The sequence below is a fragment of the Cydia splendana genome, chromosome 1, assembly GCF_910591565.1.
Source record: "Cydia splendana chromosome 1, ilCydSple1.2, whole genome shotgun sequence".
Lineage (NCBI taxonomy): Eukaryota > Metazoa > Arthropoda > Insecta > Lepidoptera > Tortricidae > Cydia > Cydia splendana.
The window spans coordinates 3,209,749-3,231,983 of NC_085960.1; the positions used below are offsets into that span (position 1 = coordinate 3,209,749).

The following is a 22,235-nucleotide window of genomic DNA, read 5'->3' on the forward strand; positions in this document are numbered from 1 at the left end:
CCGGCTTAGGTACAAACAGCAATACTCTTAACTATCCATCGGTGGACCTTATGCTTTTTGTAATAAGGTTTAGAACATGGTTGCATAAAGTGTGCACGCATTGTGACCCCGGGTTCGAATCCCACCTAGGGTGAACTTTTTGTTTATTATTATTTTTATTTTTTCCGTTACTTTTCCGTTTCACAAAATATCAGAAGATCGTTAACAATGTTTTAAATTGTTTTATCTTGATTTGCTAAAAACGTTAAATGAATGTAGTTCATTTTTATAGAATAAAAGTGGATGACAGGATAGATTTATCTCTGGATAGATGGACATATATTTCAATTTATAACTAACATTATTAAAGATATTTTGTTAATCGACTACTATGAAAATCTCTGCAGAGTTATCTTGGTCTTAATCTAGCAAGCAGATCTATGTATGCTTGGCCCAACGCAAAGTGTTCGCTTGTGACCTGGGTTCAATTCCCGCCACGGGAGAACTTTTTGTTTTTTTTTTTTACATTTTGGGCTGTTACCCTTTCACAAAATATCAAAAGATCGTTAACAATAACTATTTGAAAAGTCGACCGGCGCAAAATCACCTTTCATAACAAATCATCTATTTCAATTTATAATTTATAATATTTTTACACAATTTGATGTCAAGTAGGGGGCTATTCATAAATTACGTCATTTCAAATTAGGGGGGGGGGGGTCTGGACATCGGATGACGGTAGCATGAAGTAGGAGGAAATGGGGTCATTTGAAGCATGATTTTTGGATGATTATAGGGGGGGGGGGGTCCAAAATCGTCAAAAATCGATGACGTAATTTATGGACAGCCCCTAGGTACATATCAATCACAGACATGCCGCATCGTTTTATTTTTTGAATTTATTGAGCTATAGCTTATAGGGACCGAACGCGTTGGAGGGTCTGCCACCAGTCAGCTGCAGAGAAAAATGTCATACGTAGAGGCATAGCTAAGTAATAATAGTTAATAAGAATAATAAGTATAAATTAAAATATGTAAAAATAATTTTCCATAATGTCAATATCCTGAGAGCAAAATGGGGACTACGTTTGTTTGAAGCGGCTGTCCTATTTCCTCTTAAAATTTCGTATGCCTTGTCCCGTGTACGTGGTAGTACGTACCACACAATTTGGACTGTAATTTACAATTTTCATTCATATCAGTAGGTTATTAAATCAGTAGCAAATGTTTAACAAAGGCATACGAAGGGTTACGTATTATTAGATATTAAGTATAACGGAAAACTGCTGTAAGAATGCTTACTAGGATGGTATAGCAACCGTTGACCGGCCTTCCTACAAAGAGTGCCCTGGGCCCCGGTTAGATGTAATAACCGGTATTATACAAAAAGACAGGTGCCATTTGACTATTAGGTACTGATTCAGGTAGTGTGTGATGTGCCTTAAATAGTCGTCGAGTGAAAAATTTACTCATTGACTTTCGGTCCCTCCTGCTCGCTGCTTCTTGGACTTTAGTGAGAGGCCTGAGGCGATTGGTAAGAAGTTACTAACTGACCCAGTCCGTAGGCTGCCTGGATCAAGGTCATTTTTATTGTGTTCACTGAGAAAAGTATAATATTTTTTAATTAGTTTTAGTCCCAAAGTTCAGTTGCCTTCTATTAGAAAACTACCGCACAAGTTCTTTACCAACCGCCTGAGATTGGAGTCACAGCCCGTAACATTGTTCTGCAGCTTTTGGAACTAAGTACCTTCTTTTCGTAACTATTTATAAATCGTCCGCTGTTTAAGTGCACTCCTGCAGCCTTGAGACTCTTCTTGTGTTCTGAAAAAAAAAAGCAACAAAGAAAATTTTATTGAGTTTTAAAACATTATGTAACTATTGTAATAACCTAAAAATTCTAAAAACAACTTGATTAATTTACAGTCATATTGCTGGCATTTTGCTTCGGAAGAAAGTGTGAACGCATATGACCTGAGTTCGATTCCCAGGAAAGGTGAACTTTTTGTGTTTATTTTAAAATATATTTATTTCAAAATTAATAAGTAAACCCGCGCTATTGTAGATGGATGGATTATCTTTCAAAATGTCAAATGTATAGAAGTTTTGGGGGTTTCAAGCTTTTAATTATCGCTTTTTTCACTCCTTATTCATTTAATTATCGCTTTTTTCACTCCTTATTCATAATTGTGATAAATCTTTGATTGTAATCATGGTAAACCATAGCTATAGCTCAATAAATATTAGTGGTACTTATAAAAAAAGTGCCAACCAAAACACTTATATGCATTTAGAAAAATAAGCATGTAAAAATTTTGATATCTTCTGTTTTTCTGGACCACCATCAACAGTGGCGCCAACTGGTGAGCAAAGAAACGCTAGCCCTCATTTACAGTCATATTGCTGGCATTTTGCTTCGTCAGAAAGTGTGATCGCATAAGTGACTTGAGTTCGATTCCCAGGAAAGGTGAACTTTTTGTGTTTAATTTTTATTTGTAATTTTGATTGCAATTTGTATCCTTTTTTAGTTTTAACAAGATTAAAAAAATATGCTTCAGCTAAATAAATAATGTTCTTTACTAATTGTTATAGTTCGTTTTTTTTAGCATTAGAAAGAACTTGAAAGAAGGTAAGCGATCTTGACATGTCTTTTAATTGAAAAGCGCGTTTTAAAAATCAGTAACTATTTTGCTATTACTTATGAAAGCAGAAGAATATAAATGATCGTATTAGATTCATAATTGTTACATACTTGCCGTAACTTATTTTTAAATTCTCCATCATCAGATCAGCTCGATGGTACCATAATATTGCATTGTCATCCGATTTATACATGCATGAAAAATTTCAGCTCAATCGGACACCGGGAAGTGGAGATCAAATTTAACTTGCAAGATTTGATTACAGACAACGGGACAGGTGAAACTAAATAAAAGCTTGTAAAAGATTTCAAAATGAATAACTAAACCCGTGTCGTACGTTCGATCCCCGACCGCGATGTAAATTATGTATTTACAAAAAAAATATAGAAATTAATGGGCGGTATCTTATCTTATCTTATTTTATACCTTTAAACGAGCAATTCTTGTTATTTATTTCGGAAACGGCTCTAACGATTTCGATGAAATTTGCTATATGGGGGTTTTCGGGGGCGAAAAGTCGATCTAGCTACTAGGTCTTATATCTGGGAAAACGCGGATTTTTGAGATTATTATATATTTTCCGAGCTAAGCTTGGTCTCCCAGATATTTTAAACATAAATTTACACACGAGTGTGTATTGAATGGCTTAAGAGCCAACAGGAGTGGTCATTTCTCCATACAAACGTACTCGACTGTTTCCTCCATGGGTTTTGATGCTAGAGCAATGATTTTTTCAACACAGATTAATATTGTCAATATCTGTGTCGGACCGTTTTGCTTTTTTTGATATTTTTGTTTTCTAAGGCGCTAGAGCCCTTCAAAAATGGCCTCATTGACTATGCCGCAATGAGAGGCCTAGTATTCAAAACTGACATCAATTAGCCAAAAAAGCAAAACGGTCCAACACAGATAATTTCATAATTATTTAGATTTCCAAATTTGGTTACGATTGGTTAAGTTTTGGAGGAGGAAACAGTCGAGTACGAAACCTCCATTTTTGAGATTTTTACGCAGGATTTTTCGCCTTGTCCTTATCGCACTAGTTTAATTAAGGAGCCGCTTCCGTTAGCGAGACGGGTATATTTACCTAAAATATTTAAAACTCAGCTCCTGTTTCGTCTTAATTAACACAAGTTCGCAATTCCTGTACCTATCGCTGTTATATTGCGGTGCATGAATAGATATACCTATTTTGTTGACTGTAATCAAACACTCAAGCAGATTTTACTTCACATAGCTCAAAGTGGAAAAATAAAGCTATCTAATGAAAAATATATTTCAAGACGTAGGACGACTAATGCATGGATTATAAATTATCTACTTAAAACGATATTTAAATCAGCGCTGGGGGTCTACCGCGAACACCGAAGTTTGCAAATTGCGGGCATCTTTCTCGTTTACTCCCATTACGGCGTATTTAGAGTGACAAATTCATAATTCTCTTTAATTGAATTTAGCTGACCTGCTAGATATCCAATAGTAGTACTTGTGTAGCCTGCAGTCTCTTTCGTTTGTCTTGTTGGTTGGAAACATGGGGCTCACCTGTAATTTTAAAAGTCCATCATACAAAAAGAATACAGGTACAGAGGTATGTACCTACCAGGTAGTGATCGGTAGATTTTTAGGGTATACACTCAAAGTTAAGTATTGTCGAGGCTCGCGAAGGCCGAAGGCCGAAGTTCCGCGTAGGGTTGAAGGCCCGAAGCGTCACACGAGAGGGGGAAAGTTGGAGCTTAAACACGACCCAATAGGAAAAGTGTCTTGACAACCTCACGTCGGGCCTACGGCCTTATGTACAAAAACAAAAATAAATTACAATTGAATATAAATAGGTATCTTATATATAAATTACAATTGAAAGTTGAACAAATATCCGTACATTTAGATAAGTTTACACGTAGATGTCGCTGTTTCGTGCAGTCAAAATTCTGCTTCGCGTAATCATGGTTTTTAACTTTTTATTTACTGGGAATGGAGCTCACGGCCATGCTGTGCTATTACAAATTGGAATTTAGACAAATTGCAATTACAAATTGGGATTCTCCTGTATTTCTTCGATTTTTCTTGGGATAATGATGACCAGTCCCATATTACTTATAATGTCTACCGTGGAGTCAACATCATAATCTGCCACTTTTTCGGTTTAGCTTAGAGGTACGATCGAGCGTATGTTTTGGCTTGGCACTAATTGTTCGCAAAGTATCTGAGTTCGATCCCCGAGACTTTTAATTTTAATACGTATACTCGTATAGTACAGAGACGAATTGTTTCATTATTTTCCAAAACGTACTATTCTATTTTCTTTCCTCAGCAGCCTAGTGACGCCTGGATGATGTCTGTGTTATGTTATAATGTTGGGTGGCTGATGGTAATGGATGAGATGGCCCTACATATTTCTTAAAAAATATTTTACTATAATAGCCTATAATTATGTCGGACTACTTACCTGCCGCCCACAACTTCGTTTGCGTGGAATTAAATAAATAAATTTTCTTTGAAATGTGTGTAAAAAATCTAAAAAGTAAGTACTTATAGATCTTGATAGCAAAGTTAGGTACACTTATCACCAAACATCGGATTCTAGGGGGCAAATTGTATGACGGATAGGGATCCCGTCATACAATTTGCCCCCTAGAATCCGATGTATATGCTTATCACTGTGATCGTTCGATTCGCCAGCACGGCCTGAAATGACGGCCACGTTTCCTTTAAACAGTTCCAGTTCCATCGTCAGGGTTTAAAGTCACATCAGTACAATGGTTTACGATCTCTTCGATAAGGAATAACTTAATAGTAAGAAAACTTAACTTATCGCAATAATGCATATTTGTTCCTGAGTTATGGATGTTTCTATGTAAGTATATAAGTATTTATATAGGTATATATTTGTGTATATTATATATATCGTGGTCTAGTACCCACAACACAAGCCTCATTGAGCTTACTGTGGAACTATGTCGATCTGTGTAATTATTGTCATATAATATTTATTATTTAATCCTTTGGATTAGGCTGATCAAACAACAGTCCACCTACCCTGCCTATGTACAGTCAGCCAAGAAAGTGGTCTACCACTTTTCGACTCTATCATCTGATTGATAGAGTCGAAAAGTGGTAGATCACTTTCTTGGTTGACCGTACCTACAGATTCGATGAAGGTGTTATGGAGCTAGAAGAGCCTAGAAATTAAACCAAAGTCAAGTCTTAAAGTGTAACTAGTAGTCGCTCCCTAAGATCTTTCTAGCATTTTTGAAAGTTGGATATTGTGTATTGTGTAAAAGTTATTTTGTAATTTTCAGTTTTAGTTTCTTAATTTTATTACTTGTTTTATTATTAAGGTATTAGCCAATTGATGTGACCTGGTTAAAAAGAGTGGCACGTTCTCTGCACGGCGCGGCGCTGTGGTGGAGTGTGCGCGTAGGTCTCGGTGGGACGTCACAGGCGCCGCGTCCCAGGACGGCCAGGATCAGCAGGGCAGTACTGTGTGCTCTCCGGAGCCACAGGTGGACTGGCGTCGGTAGTATTACTCCCTCTGGAATTTGCAGGTTTACACATTTAGTCAAATGTTGGATTTCACGTTACTACCTGCGACATTTGGCCGATCGTTGATAAAATCCAAGGCGAAAGTGCAGCCAGCCGTGTGGCCCGTGAGTTCCAAGTTGAATGTAAGAACTTTGCTTTGCTTTGCTCGGTCGATCGAAAAGGGCTATAGGCTATATATAAACGAAACTAAATAAAGGAATTGTGAACCTCTATATAACTATTACCGGATTTGACGCAGAAGAGCCACGTTACAAAATTCGACAAGTTTACTGGATTAGTAGTTTTTTTTATCGATCCAAATTTTGGAAATTTTTATAATGCGGAAATTGGCATAAAGGACTTACGGCTCGACCACGTCATTGAGCGACTGGCGACGACGGCAGCGACAACCATAGATGGAAACGAAAGGTCCGATCGCTGTGTCTCGCTTCAACCTATTTATATAAATACATAAGTACTTAATTTGAAAAAGACGGGTAGTCTTGTCTCGCGAGCGAGGCGAGATGCTGTTGTCGTATCCGTCCTGTGCTAGGCCTAGGTACTATGATCTCAATTTGACTTGATTGCATTATTCTTCTTCTTTCTCACGTTATCCACCACTCCAGAATCGATTGTCTGACACTTTGTTTGTTGTTCACCTCATAGGTACAGATACCGCCTATATACAAGCACAGCAAGTTATCTTACATATTTTCATTAGGTAACAAATTAACTGGTTATTCCGTTATATTTAAGGACTATTTCTCATTTGCTTTATCTATCTTTACAAATTACTAGGTACCAAACTAACTTAAGCAGGTATTATTACTAACAAACTTCTAATCTATTTTCGTACCTACTTTTATGATAGGTATTACGGTTATTATTTTATTTATTTATTTATTTAAACTTTATTGCACAAAATACAAATAAAATGTACAAATGGCGGACTTAATGCCTAAAGGCATTCTCTACCAGTCAACCATAGGGCTAAACAGAGATGTAGTAAAAATGGTGCAAGAAGAAGAGTAAGAGAATTCAATTAGGAACTATTGCAAACAACTGAAAAACATAATAAACTACATATACAATACACAGATAAAAATAATAAAATATATACAATGAATATACTACTACATAATTCTCACATACATACTAATATATTACGATGGATACTACCTACTCATACTCTTGTTTCAGCAGATGTTTATGCAGCATCCTCTTAAAAGCAGATTTGCTCGGGGCTTGTCTTATGTTATAAGTAGGTAGGTATTTAAACTTACTGTAGTCTATCGGTTTTATTAATTTGATTGATGCCTTAACTATACTAAGCCAAACCAACTTTGGCAGTAAAAAAAAGCGCGAAATTGGAAATTTGTATGGAATTCTAAATTTTTCAAATTTGTCGCCTTGTTCTACTGCTGCTAATAACAAAGCTGGTTTACCGGAGTATATTTAGGTAACTAATGACCCATGTAAGGCCCATATAGTGCCTTACCTAGCCCACTTTTTAAATACTAGATCCTTTTTACAAAAACTGTTACAATTAATATAAAACGCTGTTTTCTAACAAGGAAGGGTACCCAACTCGTCAGCTCCGATTTGATTAATTTTTATATATGTTATAGAGTAGTCTAAAATAACGGACACGTGTTTTGTTTAGCTGCCCATACTCAACTTCCTGGGAGAAATTGGCCTCCAAAGTACTGAAAAGTGACAAAACGCTCTAACTTCTGTAGAGAGTTTTATTCAAGCAAATTTCAAGTTAATTACCTACTGGTTTGCATATACGTTACAGAACATGAAAAAATACTGGACACGTGTTTTGTTATTTCGACTCAAACTCATATTTTACAAAAAAAAACACACTTCAAAGTTTCATAATTCTTATCCTTTCACTCGAACTTCACGTTAGTTATCTTTTCGTTTTTTTTATCATGAAAACTAAAAACTTCCCGGTAGTGAAGAAAATGTTATCAATGTTATCATGGTTGTAAACCGGTTTGGACATTAAGTCCTAGCATATTTTGAAACATCAAAGATCCTAAAAGTGTACATTTGAAATATTTGAATACCCTGTTAGGCGCGCGGCAACGTGTTGGCGGCGCCGGGCGGGCGAAGTGAACACACGGTATTGAAGTGAAGCGCGTGAAACGATGACAAGTATGAAATTTTGAAGTGTGTTTTTTTTGTAAAATATGAATTTGAGCCCAAATAGCAAAACACGTGTCCATTATTTTTTCATGTTCTTCAACATATATTCAAACCAGTAATTAACTAGAAATTTGCTTGAACAAAACTCAGGAGTTAGAGCGTTTTGTCACTTTTCAGTACTTTGGAGGCCAATTTCTCCCAGGAAGTTGAGTACTTATGGGCAGCTAAAAAAAAATACGTGTCCGTTATTTTAGACTACTCTATAACATATATAAAAATTAATCAAATCGGAGCTGACGAGTTGGGTACCCTTCCTTGTAAGCCAAAGCTACAATAATAATTATGACGATGATTCGTACATGATTCGGAACTGTTCCCTGCTGATTTCGCCGTACTGCCGTACTGCGTCCCGACCGGTCGGTGTCGGCGTCCTCCTGTCCGCCCACTCGCCTTTTGAAGACTCTAGATATGCTGGACTGCGGTGCGCCACCTAAATACGAAATGGTTTGTGCTCAACCATAGACTAGGAATTCTCTAGACCGAGTTCAGAGCAATTATTTCATGCAACCGATGATGCCAAGGAAGTCGGTTAAAAATGCGGGGGTGCGCGGGACGAGGTGAGCAAAGTCCCGTGCCGTGATTGGTCCGTTCAAAGACACTTTCGACTCGAACATGGAGTAAAATTACCGTATGCGTGGCAGAGGGGGTAGCGCGACTATGCTAAGTCTGGAGGATGTTTTGTCTGTGTGCTCAACTAACTAAAACCATCTAAAACTAACCCCCATATGAACATACCTCAGACACTGAAGTCAGAGTTTGATAGTTCATAATGTAAAATAATAATAATAAGCACTGTAGTTAATAATGTAAAACATGGAATAGGGTAGGTGTGTTAGTTTTCGTCCAGATCTAGTTTTCGTCCACTTGATGAAATTTGAATATAAACCTACATTAGTGCACAAATTTGTACGTATTGCAATCCTTAATGTCAAAACAATATATCTGTCTACATAAAAATGATATTTCGCATTTAGAAAATTAAAAATCAAATACATATATATTATTATTTGCTTTTCTGTCAAGTGGACGAAAACTAGAGCACGGACGAAAACTAGCGCAATGACCCTATATTTCCATTAGTTGAAATTTCCCGCAGTTGAAATTGCCCCCCTGCACTTATCGCACTTTCTTGATTTTCTTATGTTCCCATCGTGGGCCAACATTACACCATTAAGATTAACTGGAAAGATCCCTGAAAGAGATATACGAGTATGTTCGCATTTGTACAAATGATGTGTGTTTTTTCTTGTTTTATGTTACTTTTTGTACAATAATAAAAATCACTAAATGTAAGCCTATAATATTTAAAGAGTTCCCTCATTTCCTCATCGATCCCATCATCAAAAATGGATTTTGACAAACTGTATACTTTATACTTTACCTCCGTGATCGTTAGTGCTAGAAAGCTGCAATAATGGCATGGATTTGGATATGCACGCCATCATAAATCATGCATGAACATCAGGACCGGCTGGAATGCATACAGCGGGCCTCGTACGCCCGACGCTATGAGCTGAGTATGAGGGCGCCGAAGGCGCCCGGCTTTGGTAAGCGTCTCTAGAGCGTGTCACGTACGTCAGGTCATCACTCAGGTCCTGGAACTTCATAGTGTTCAAGTACCTATACCTACCTACTGTTAATATAGACCGGTAGTAACGAAATATCACTGAACGATCACGTGAACCGCGGTTCCTTTAAAGATTTCCAGTTTCATTATCACATTTTGGGACAGGGATATTTACGATCTGATCATCTTCGATGAGGAAAAATATCGTAAAAAAATCTTATCACAATAAAGCCTAGATTTCTTTCTGAAGTTAAACTTCCGATGGCAGTGCCTTTCTTATAAATAGCGCCTGTACTTATACCAATCCTTGTGGTGTTATAAATGTGATTGCAATAAACTTAACTATAAATAAAACTAAACCTAAGCTAACCCATAATAACTATTGAACTTTATAACCCAACTCGCATCGTTACCTACTTACCTATTAGCTGTATCTACCTAAGTTAACTTAATTAACAAAATTGTATGAATGACATAGGGCATCCGATAGCTGGCGCAGGTAGTAATGTATGTAAAGTATGAGCATGAGCGTTATGTGAGCATCTACTTAAAGGTTCCGTCACACAGGCGCGTTTTCCGGGCGGGGCGTGAGCGCGGCGTAAGCGTTTTAATATGTCAATAAATGGCAAAAAAATCACTATTGTTGTATGGGCGCCCTACATAAATATTTATTTTATTTTGTTTTTGGTATTTGTTGTTATAGCGGCGACAGAAATACATTATCTGACAATTTCAACTGTCTAGCTATCACGGTTCATGAGTTATTGCCTGTTGACAGACAGACAGACAGACAAACAGACAGACAGACAGACAGACAGACAGATAGACAGACAGACAGACAGACAGACAGACAGGCAGACAGACAGACAGACAGACAGACAGACAGACAGACAGACAGACAGACAGACAGACAGACAGGCAGACAGACAGATAGACAGACAGACAGACAGACGGACAGAAGGACGGACAGCGGAGTCTTAGTAATAGAGTCCCGTTTTTACCCTTTGGGTACAGAACCCAAATTAAAAAAATTGGGAACCTCTTACTTGAAGAATTATAATTTTTTTCTTGCTCATCACACATAACAGCGGAATGCCCAGGGTGCCAAGATCACAATAGTTGATAGAAAACGCCAATCGAAACTTAAATAGTGCGTGACTTTTCGCAGCATCTATCACCCCGATACATTTCTTTTTATCGTTTGGCGTTTGTCGATTAAAGATTTGAGTCTAATTAAATATACCTATACAAATGTCCCGTCTTTTTACGAGGAACAATCTATAAGCGCCATCGGGATCTATAGCACTTACGACCTTCTTCGGGAAAACAGTCTTACAGGGTAAGCAATAATTTATTAATAAGTACAACTAAGTTCTAATTCAAAATACACGTTGTGTAAACAAACACAATTTGCTTTAGTAGGTACCTACCTACCTACCTATCTACTATAGCAAATTCAACGCATTCACACATTGATACTACACACTGTTTTGTACAAGTAAGTACACATAGGCTATATTAGACCCAAACCAAACGGACGACTGGGATCATATCTCTATCTCTCTCACCCCACCTTCAATCATGCGAGCGTGTATGAGAAGTTTTACGACCCCGGTCGTCCGTTTGGTTTGGGTCAACTATAGATATAGATTATTTGTTGTACCTTGACCGCTAAATTGGTTCTCATCCGGTTCCAGGTCATTGGAGTCAGGTGAGGTGTATCTGGTTGCTCTGCTGTTAGGCCTGAACCCCTGGAGCAGGGCTCCCGCTGCCGGATGCTTTGTCATTGGAACGCGTCGCGGGTTGGGGTTTGGAGAGCCCTGGATTAGAGCATAGATGATCTTAATATATGATGTGCTATACGCGTGCGTCCGTGAGGGACAGAACATAAGCAATGCGAATTGGTTTGTTGCCCACCATAAAGCATACTAAATTTACGCTGGGGAATAAAAATGTGATACTGCGACAAGGACAAACAATTAGCGCTTTCTCTGCTACTCCTACTGAAAGATACATAAAACTCTCCCATTCGGTCATATCCCCCACCCCTCATGCCTGATCCAGTTATAGGTACTAGATTCATGGTTTAGACTTGAGTGTAAAGTTAGACCTAAGAAAAGTCTGCAACGATTTACATAGCACACGCTGTGCAAGTGTTATTTTAAACGTCAAACTTGCACTGCGTGTGCTATCAAAATCGTTGCAGACTTCTTTTGGTCTAACTCTAGTAGTGTTTTAGGCAAAACTAACGGGAAAATAGCATGAATTATAAATATTATATCATGTTATGATGACAATTCTTTGACATGTATTATAGCTTGCATATTAAAAATACGCTTTAGAATCCATTTCGCATGTACTAATCAGCGTGAGCGATTATTATACATCGACAGTTTACAAATAAATACAGAAAAACACATCATGGTCGCACGCCGGGCCGGTACAGGCCGGTTAGCACTATCATTTTAAATTTTCCCGCTCGATATTTTACTTACGAGAGTTGCTGCATCCCCGAACGCAGCAAAGTTTTTCAGATGCGGCCATTATCTAGGCCGCCGAGTTGGCCGTAAAACTAAAAATCAAGACACGAGTCACGATATTCAGAAATGTTTGTTTTGAAAATCAGGTTACCTAGTAAAAAGTCAAAAAGACAATTGAAAGACAGTTTAGGTATTTTTTTATTTCATTGCAGTGACATTATGCCAGTACAATATGATTTTATGTAGCAAAAATAACAAAAGTATAGCCGGTCAAACAACTGTGTCAGTAGAAAAAGACGCGAAATTCTGATTGTCTATGGGACGATAACCCATCCCGCTTATATTTTTTAAATTTTCCGCGTTTTTACAGACCATAAATACTGATAGCCGTAACAGACTAACCGCACCGCTTTTTTTCTGCGTATAACTAAACGCTGAGCACCGTGAAATGTTGCACCAGGAAATAAAACAAGTGGGTGAGGGGTAAAATTGTTGCCGTTACCGGCGACATCTCTAGATAATTGACAAGACAGACCCCCCCATACTTCATATTGGTAGTTCTAAGTGAAACAGCCCTGGACGTCATCATATATCACGGGCTATAATCTTCATACATCGAAAACTAGCCTTAGTTATCTGTGGCGTTAGATTTGGTAGAATCGCATTTGACGTTTATTCCGCTCCCCTTGCCCCCGACCCTCCCCACCAACCATTCAATTTAAACCATTCAGCTTGCCGCTACATTTTGAATACATGTTGACGCCATTACCAACGTAGTGATTATTATGCTCTTTGGCCATTACAACATTACTGTTTTAGCCTTGGTCGAGTGAAGTATCGTTGATTTATATCCGAGCTTATCCTCTCAAGTTAAATCAGTAATAATTGTGGGACAGTAGTTATGTTTAATAACTATTAATATGTCGCGCAAGTGCTGTGTTGATAACTGTGCAAGTGTACGACAGGACGTTAAATTGCACCAGTTTCCTGCATCGGAGATAGGACTCCAAAAGTGGTTGCAGTGCATTAAAAGTGATCGGCTTTTTAACCTGAGTATCCAGGAACTACGTAAAGTATTTGTATGCCACAAACACTTTGAACGTAGATTCATCACTCGCAGAAACCGGATACAACTCGGTGGCTATCCCACTTTGTTCTCTCAAGAAGAAATCGAAAGCGGTGTACCGAGTCTCCCACAGGAAGCCGATCTAACTGGTAAGTTTTAATGTCCTTTATTACTCGTGTAGTTTTGGTTATATTGTAGCTCCGGCCACGCTAATGAGATTCTTATAAAAATACCATGCTAATGAAAGTTCTCAAGCAAAGTTAAAAAATGATTAGTTTATAATAGAACAACGTTTTAAATAAAACAACTTATTTTTTGGAGAGCTAAAGACAGAATTCGTTTTGAATTAAAACTGCAAAAATATAATATCATTAATATAAAAATTATGTACAGAGATTCTACACACATAGAAAGATTAATATATTCACTACTAGGAACATGTGGTATTTTTGTTATAAGTCCCTTTTGATACTTTTATTGCTGTAGCTCTAGCAAATACTTATAATATGCTAATGAAAAAACACCATGCTTAAGCAAAGTAAAAAAAGTTTAGTTAACAGCATGATAATTAAATTAAACTTTTGGTCTGTGAAGAGCTAAAGTTAGTTTTAATAGATTTATTTTACCAAAACTGACTGAATCATTTAGTACTTATTTATTATTATGTATGTGATTACTTGTCATTGTAGTTCATTATCTGTAAAAAAAGTAATGAAGTCATATTAAATATTATTGTACACATGCCTAGTAAATGAGTAACTATGTTGAGGACTTAATCATTGTGGGTATCATAGTGGGTAGTGACCCTGCCTATGAAGCTGATGGTCCCAGGTTCAAATCCTAGTAAGGGCATTTTTTTGTGTGATGAGCTGCAATATTTATTCCTGTCATGGGTGTTTTATAAATATGTGTATTAAGTATTTATATATTATACCCACCCACAGTACCTTCTTGAGCAATATTTATTATTCCCTTTATTTATTTTTCTTCTTAGGCCAGGATTTTTACAATATGCATATAAAATTAAAATATAAAAACACTTACAAAATAATATCAATACAATATTAATATTTATTTATTATTGTTATATATTGATTACTAAAAACTGTGTCAGGTGGTGATCACTATATGCATATCGGCAATGTTTTCAGCGATAAAGAGATCCTGATACAGCCCGTAACATAATAATAATATGCAATATTTAAGACGCGAGTTGGCACAGTGGCTGTTAACAACCACTGGGTAGAAAGCGGCGCACACCTCTCGACATCCCTGAGCCGCTCACACCGATGTTGCCCTGGAGCCGCTTTTTGTGAGGGCGAGTCACCGTCTGCCGGAAATGAAATTGCGTACCATTTTATTAGGCAGGCGTCCGGTTTCTTATCCCATAGCTCAGTACTTAGTCCATCGCTTTCACCCAATAACCTAATAGTTCATTTTAGATCCCATCAACTCTCAATAGTCCTTACACCCTGGCGGGTGCTGCCTCTGTGTGCGTCCCATGACACGGGCAAGGGCAGCATTCGACCTTTGTACCCCTTACATTTCATTAAAGTGTCAAAAGGGCTTCTACGTGTTGGCTTCGGCTCCGTGCACACCTCCCAAACGTCCGGAACACCATTATTCCATGATGGGAAAGATATGCAATATTCATATTTTATGTCTTTTTTTTTCAGAGCATGTAACGTTTGATCATTGCTATGATAGACGTCACCAGCATGAAGATCACACCTACTCTAAAGTCAGCTCTTCAGAAATTGCAGGTAGCTAATTATCCATAATTTTGCTTAATTATTCTAATAGAATATACTATACATAAAGAGGCTTTTTTATTTTTTATTTTATTTATTTATTTTATACTATACATATGTATACTAGAGCTTTAGTAGAGAACCTGCCCTGTGACCCTGCTTGTGACACTGACCGTCTGGTTCGAATCCCATAAGAGCATTTATTAATGTGAGGGCCTGAGGGGCACATATATTTTGTTCCTGAGTCATGGCGTGTAATTAAGCCTACTCTGGGATTAAGTACATTTTCAGTGTAAGAATGTATTTATACATTTATTTATTTAACTACTTAATAAATAGCAAAATATTATTTAAAGTATCATTGTCAACACAGTTAACTAACCATTTGTAAACCTTATTGCATTGAAGTAAAGTATACATTGGTAGACTAGCGACTCAAAAGAATATGTGCTGATATTGTCACACAAGATGATATTAAAATATTCCTGGTATTTAGTTTAAGCATTATTTAATTAACATTTATTTATTACAGGCTCATCACTGCAGCAACCACACACTGTGCCAGATTCACAGATAGTGCCGGAGCAGCCTACTGCATCAGGTATTTTTTTGTTTCTGTATTATTAAAATAATGTCGAAACCTTGAATTACCTATACGAGTATGTATATAAAATAAAACAGTAGTATTTTTAATTTTATACTCAGTAGTAGTATTTTTATTCAAATGAATAGGATGTATTTTACTTTTCAAAGCACATAATTTCATAACATTTTTTTTATTCAGGTTCACTGCAGCAACCACACACTGTGCCAGATTCACGGACAGTGCCGGAGCAGCCTAATGCATCAGGTAACCACTATTTTATTCGTTAGAGTCACAAGAGACCGCCGCTATAAAGCCTCTCTCAAGCAATAGAAGTTACGCTTTCATATACTTATATCATCTTCCTCGCGTTGTCTCGCTTGTTGCCACGGCTCATAAGAGCTTGGGGTCCGCATGACAACAATGACAACTAATCCCACAAATTGGCGTGGGCACTAGTTTTTACGACAGCGACTGCCATCAGACCTTCCAACCCAAAGGGTTAACTTGGCCGTATAATTTGGATTAATTCAGTTTCCTCGCGATGTTTTCCTTCACTGAAAACCGACTGGTAAATATCAAATGATATTTCGTACATAAATAACCGAAAAACTCATTGGTACAAACCGAGTAGTGACTATTCTATATTATCTATCTATGTCTCGTATAATATAATTGCAGATGTTAGAAATTGTTTTACAAAGAAAATAGAGCAAGTATAAGTTTTATTCATCCACAAATTCTTTCAGTATTATCGCTTAACTAACCTAGTAGTTAAGTAGCTCATACAGCTAGCAAATACACAGAATAAAAATTAGATGAACAGAAATTAGAACGCCATATGACTTTGACCCATGTTCTCACTGATATATTGTGTAAAAATTGTTAAATATCAAACGGTGTCGTTTACGCCATCTAGCCGAGAATAGGCCAAAGGTGTGACGCCATCTATTCGAGATTACCTTTTTCCTGATTACCGAGGCACGTTTTTTTCTTAAATTAAGTAAATAAATATTTAATATTAGGGGACATCTTAGACAAATCAACGATAGGCGAGGCGTGCAAAGGGTTAAAATTAATTTTGTTCAATCATATCTTTATTTAATTAAACATAAACTCATTTCAGGCTCTTTACTGCATCATCAGGCAGTCGTGCCAGATCCACAGAGCCAACCGGAGCCAATTACTATGTCAGGTAATTGATTTTGCGCCGTAGTTATTAAATTAATATGAAAACCTTAAATAAAGCTCAACGCACACACACGCCGAGAGCGTGCATCACGCTGCGCGGGCCTGGGCGGGGGCGCGTGCGCGCGTTTAAGTTACGTTAGTAGGGTTAGTAAGGTCATTTAGTCTCAGGCGATGCCGCTTGGCACCATTGTTCCTTAGGTCAAACAAAGTTGATTTGGCCCGGTAGCCAGGAGATCGTACCATGCAGACCAGGGTGGAGCGTCGTTGTATGAAAAAAAAAAAAATTAGATTATCAATGTGGAACCGATACCAAAAGTTGCAGTTTGTCATGTAGATTATAGTGATTATATCAAGTTTCAAAATCAACACTACTTTTAGCCTTCTACTCAGCCGCTAAAGAAATTAATAAAGCTAAATTTTCATCAATTATTAAAATATACTATTTCACTAATATGTGTACATTTTATTGAAATTATATGATAGTTAATAAGCGTATAATAAGTTATTACCAAAATTTTAGTGCATTTTTCAATATTTATGCAATATTATAATTTCAAAATTTCATATTAAACAGCAATTTCATCCAAAACATGGAAAATGCTACAGTGTAAAAAAATTATATGAGTTATTTTTTTAGACATTTTTGTGTCAAAGTAACGATGTTATTGATTACGAAAAGTACCATTTTACTGCAAAAAAAGGGTTACTTATATGTTTAAATAAGCGTTTAATAGGGCCCTTCGGCGTCGCTTACAACCTTTTTGGGTCATGTTCACACGTATGTTACGCATATATATACTTATACTAGTATTCTTTTTATTATCTTATCATATTCAAAATAGTTTTCACGGTTCTGTTATGGGTTGTAAACTCCAATTTGTGCACGAGAGGTTAAAAGACAATTTTGATTTGATTACAGGTGCATCACTATCACTAGAGCGGCGGCCTGTTCTTCGGGAAATCCAAAACGTATCATGCCAGCCTTCGGTGTCAGGTACACAAAATCATTAAAATAAAAACCCATAAGCTTTATGCTAAAATACCTTACTTACATCTTTTTGGAAAAGAGGTGACAATCCCTAAAAGGATGGATCGATTTTTATCAAACATAGCTAATAGCAAGCAAGCAAGGAGACTTGCTTTCGCGTAAAGAAAACCGTCGAAATCGATCCATCCGTTGCAGAGCAGACAGTCAGACATTTTTATATTAACAAGCATTTATTATAACAATCATAAGTAATACATAGGCAAAGGGTTAGATAATACATAGGTAGGGTAGAAAAGGGGTTTCAATCGATGTGTGGAAGGGCGGCACCGTCGTCGAACCAAAGCCACCTGGTAGTGGACTTAAACCGGTGGCGTGTGCCTCGGATACACATGCTGGTGGCACGTATAACGGCGACACTGATCCTGCATCTCAGCCAGCCCAGTATGGTGCTTAGAGAACGGTTCCACCGTTGAGATATAGTTTCTGCCATATGTTTTATGAAGGAGGACATTTGGGGTGCATAGACGCTGTCAACAGATGTTACAAATGGGGTGAACGTTGCATGTCGCATTTCACGGGCCGTGGAATATTTTCTCTGTTTTCCGACAGTCAGACATTAGCGTAACACAACACCTCTTTTGTTTGCGTCAAACAAATTATGCCGGATCTCTGTCAGCAAATTACTGCATTGACATTTAAATTAAGAAAATTACGCCAAATGTTAACTGGCAAATGGTTCTAATTTTTAAGTTACAAGATTTAAACCCCTAAATAAATCCGACAGCAGAAGGTGTCTGATTTATAATGTTAGTCCTTTGAATTTGAAGACAATTTTTTACTGGTATACACCCACTTGCCAGAATTTCATTTGCCATAATTTCATTTGCCATAATAGTCAACAGCCATTATATTGTTTCCCATAATTACATATGCAATACTTATTGTTTACTATATTAGTCACGTGCCAGAAACTTTGTTTCCCATAAAATCAATTTCAATAATATCATTTGTCATCATCATTGTAAGCCATAATTATCACTAGCCATAATATAATTTTTTTACAGAAACCAAATGCTACTAGAAAAATGGGTTAGGTTAGGTTTGAACTGCGACCCTTACAGAAAAGTAATGCTACTGGAAAAGTGGGTTAGGTTAGGTTTGAACTGCGACCCTTACAGAAAAGAAATGCTATTGGAAAAGTGGGTTAGGTTAGGTTTGAACTGCACCCCACACGGACAATAAATGCTACTAGAAAAGTAGGTTAGGTTAGGTTTGAACTGCGACCCTTACAGAAAAGAAATGCTATCAGAAAAGTGGGTTAGGTTAGGTTTGAATTGCGACCCTTACAGAAAATAAATACTACTGGAAAAGTGGGTTAGGTGAGGTTTAAATATTCTATTAAATAATATTATTACAATTAATAATATGGATAACAACACGTATGGCACTCGTACGTTCTGGAATCTAATAATCGGGTAAACAAAGAGTATGTCACATCATTTTTATGGTAAACAAACAATTCGGGCAAATGAAATTCGGGCAAATAAAATTCGGGCATATGAGTATTATTTTATATAATTTTCGGACAAACAATAGACAACCTTTTTTACTTGATTGCAGGTTCAACACCGAAGCCACATTCTTCAGTTCCCAAAGAAACCCCAGATCTACCAGACCAGACTTCTGTATCAGGTAATCATTTTTAAAATAATTATGCTACCTATCTCATAAAAGTCCATTAAGCCGTCGTATGCCGGAGCGCGGATCCGCGTATGAGTAAAATATTAGAAAAAAATACTCACGGCACACGAGAGTTTAACCGAATTGAGTTAGTGTGGGTTAGTTAGTTAGCTATCTTACAGTGAGACTTACAATATATCGATTATATTTTCAATGTCTCGTTTCATTTCTGTCTAAACTCTCTTCAACTTAATCTACTTATATACACTGAGTTACAGAAATCGCATAACTTAAAAAATTGGGTGCAATTCGTGATACTAGCAATTGGTACAATTATTTTATCTATCAATTTATTTTGAAGCTTATTGTATAACATTGCATTTGGCGCTTTCTTGTAGGTGGGTACTTGAAGCAAAAAAAGACAAATTTTGCGCTTAGGTGGTTAGTACCAATACGAATACAAACGAATGAATACGTACATACGGATTTAGTTACATTGCGGACTATCGAGTCCAGGGCCGAAGTTTTGTACTATAGGCTACTACAACATTGATAACGGGTTTGTTTATCTAACTTCACAGCTGAATAAAATAATGAATCTGCAACCTATACCTACGTCACATTACAAATATGAAAAGTCTATCAAAACACATTACCTATACTTACTTATGGGGGATGATGTTACTCACGTCCGCAGGAATTGCCACCAACACCCTGCACGTGTCCCCTGGGTGGCGCTAATCGAGTAACAACCTTTCGGCTGCTGTACCTGTTGCCACTGATCAACCTCACAGCAAGTTAACCGAGTCGCTGATGCTATTTCGAAAGTGTACTATGATGGATGCAAATAATGATGAAAGTTCTTCGAAAATTACCATTGGGCCTAGCCTACGTATATGCCAGCTCAACATAGAAGGAATTAGCCTGGCAAAGTGCGAAGTCTTGCACAAAATTTTGACGAAACATAATGTTGATATATTACTACTCCAAGAGACTCACACCAGGGATGAGCAAAACTTAGAGTTAAGGGGGAAAATCCCAGGGTACAGTCTAGTTGACGCACTTAACCACCCCAAACATGGTATAGCAACCTATGTCAAACAGGGAATATCAAACATCGTGGTTTTGCCGCAAATACCAAATCCGAACTACTATATCTCGGTAATTAGAGCACAAGAGTTGACCATAGCAAACATCTATAAACCTCCTAACAACTCATGGGGAGATGGGGCACCGATCTTACCGCACCCCTGTGTATATGCTGGTGATTTTAATAGCCACCATACCACCTGGCGTTATGACTCCAACGACCTAAACGGCATAGCACTCAACCTATGGGCGGAAGACAATAACTACCAGCTAGTCTTCGACGCAAAAGACAAGGGCTCATTTAGATCAGCCAGATGGACCAAGGAAAGCGAGCAACTTTACCAACAGTACAAAGAATCAGGCAATCAGGAAGTAGGACGTGACTTACTACAATCTCTGGATATCGAACGGAAGAACAAATGGGTAGCCACTGTTGAAAAGCTTAACTTCAAAACATCAAGCAGAAAAGCGTGGAAGGTACTCAATAAACTTACAGGCAAAACTGGGTCAAAAAATCACAATGTTTCTCAAAAGCTTACGGACTCCATAGGAAAACGCATTGTAGAAACATCACGTGTACGAGGAGACCGTGCCACTACTAGAAACATTAAGATGCTGGCTAATAAACTCAAAGATACCCTCCCAGATGACGCAAATCTGTCCAGGTCGTTTTCAACTGATGAAACATCTGCCGCTATCAATCAACTTGCTCTAGGTAAAGCAGCAGGGCAGGATGGTATCTACAATGAATTTATTAAGAACCTCGGCCCTAAATGTGTAAAATGGTTAGCAGCTTTCTTTTCCGACATTCTAGCTAGAAACAAACTACCCCCAGCGTTTAACTTCGCCAAAGTAATTGCTGTACTCAAACCCGAAAAACCTGCTTGTGATGCAAAGAGCTACAGACCAATTGCCTTACTTAGCTGCACGTACAAGCTACTGGAAAAGCTACTGGCGTTCAGGATAAGCCCGCTTATCGATAAAATTGTCCCTGTGGAGCAAGCGGGATTCAGAAGTGGTCGTAATTGTGTTGATCAAGTCCTGTCTCTTACATCACATATAGAAGCTGGGTTTCAAAAGCAACTAAAAACTGTGGCCGTCTTCGTGGACCTATCCGCAGCTTATGACACTGTGTGGAGACAAGGGATGCTCTTTAAGCTAATGAAGGCGGTGCCCTGCCGACGAATCACAAATCTAGTAAACAACATGCTCAGCAATCGGGAGTTCGTTGTGTACCTAGGGGACAAACGAAGCCGTGTCAGAAAACTACAAAATGGCCTCCCACAAGGTTCAACATTGGCGCCGCTACTGTTTAACCTCTACACATACGATTTACCGAGTTCGGCCTCTAGAAAATTTATGTATGCTGACGATATTGCCCTAACTTACCAGCACAAAACGTTTAAGGCCTCTGAGGAACAACTGACAAGTGACTTGGTTACAATAAACAACTACTTCAAAATGTGGAGATTAGTACCAAACGCTA

At 37.7% G+C, this 22,235-nt stretch overlaps 2 protein-coding genes across 3 annotated transcripts in view; one reads left to right on the plus strand and one right to left on the minus strand.

The window, feature by feature from the left end:
* LOC134789698 (fibroblast growth factor 22) overlaps positions 1 to 22,235 on the plus strand; it is a 373,859-nt gene that overhangs the window by 109,536 nt on the left and 242,088 nt on the right. The gene's annotated exons all lie outside the window — the stretch shown is intronic.
* On the minus strand, positions 1,582 to 12,557 carry LOC134792756 (uncharacterized). Its single transcript, XM_063764107.1, has 7 exons — positions 12,417 to 12,557; positions 11,585 to 11,741; positions 8,654 to 8,784; positions 6,506 to 6,595; positions 5,978 to 6,150; positions 4,081 to 4,160; positions 1,582 to 1,800 (listed from the first exon to the last, which is right to left on the minus strand). The coding sequence occupies exons 4-7, from the start codon at positions 6,552 to 6,554 to the stop codon at positions 1,740 to 1,742; spliced, it is 363 nt and encodes a 120-aa protein (XP_063620177.1). The 5' UTR covers positions 6,555 to 6,595; positions 8,654 to 8,784; positions 11,585 to 11,741; positions 12,417 to 12,557; the 3' UTR covers positions 1,582 to 1,739.

Excerpts from the sequence above, each read along its gene's own strand:
- LOC134792756 (XM_063764107.1), bottom strand. The coding sequence starts at position 6,554 with ATGGTTGTCGCTGCCGTCGTCGCCAGTCGCTCAATGACGTGGTCGAGC. Across the intron at positions 6,151-6,505 it reads CTCAATGACGTGGTCGAGCC|AGGGAGTAATACTACCGACG; the intron begins GTAAGTCCTTTA and ends TGCAAATTCCAG. Across the intron at positions 4,161-5,977 it reads GTGCCACTCTTTTTAACCAG|GTGAGCCCCATGTTTCCAAC; the intron begins GTCACATCAATT and ends TTAAAATTACAG.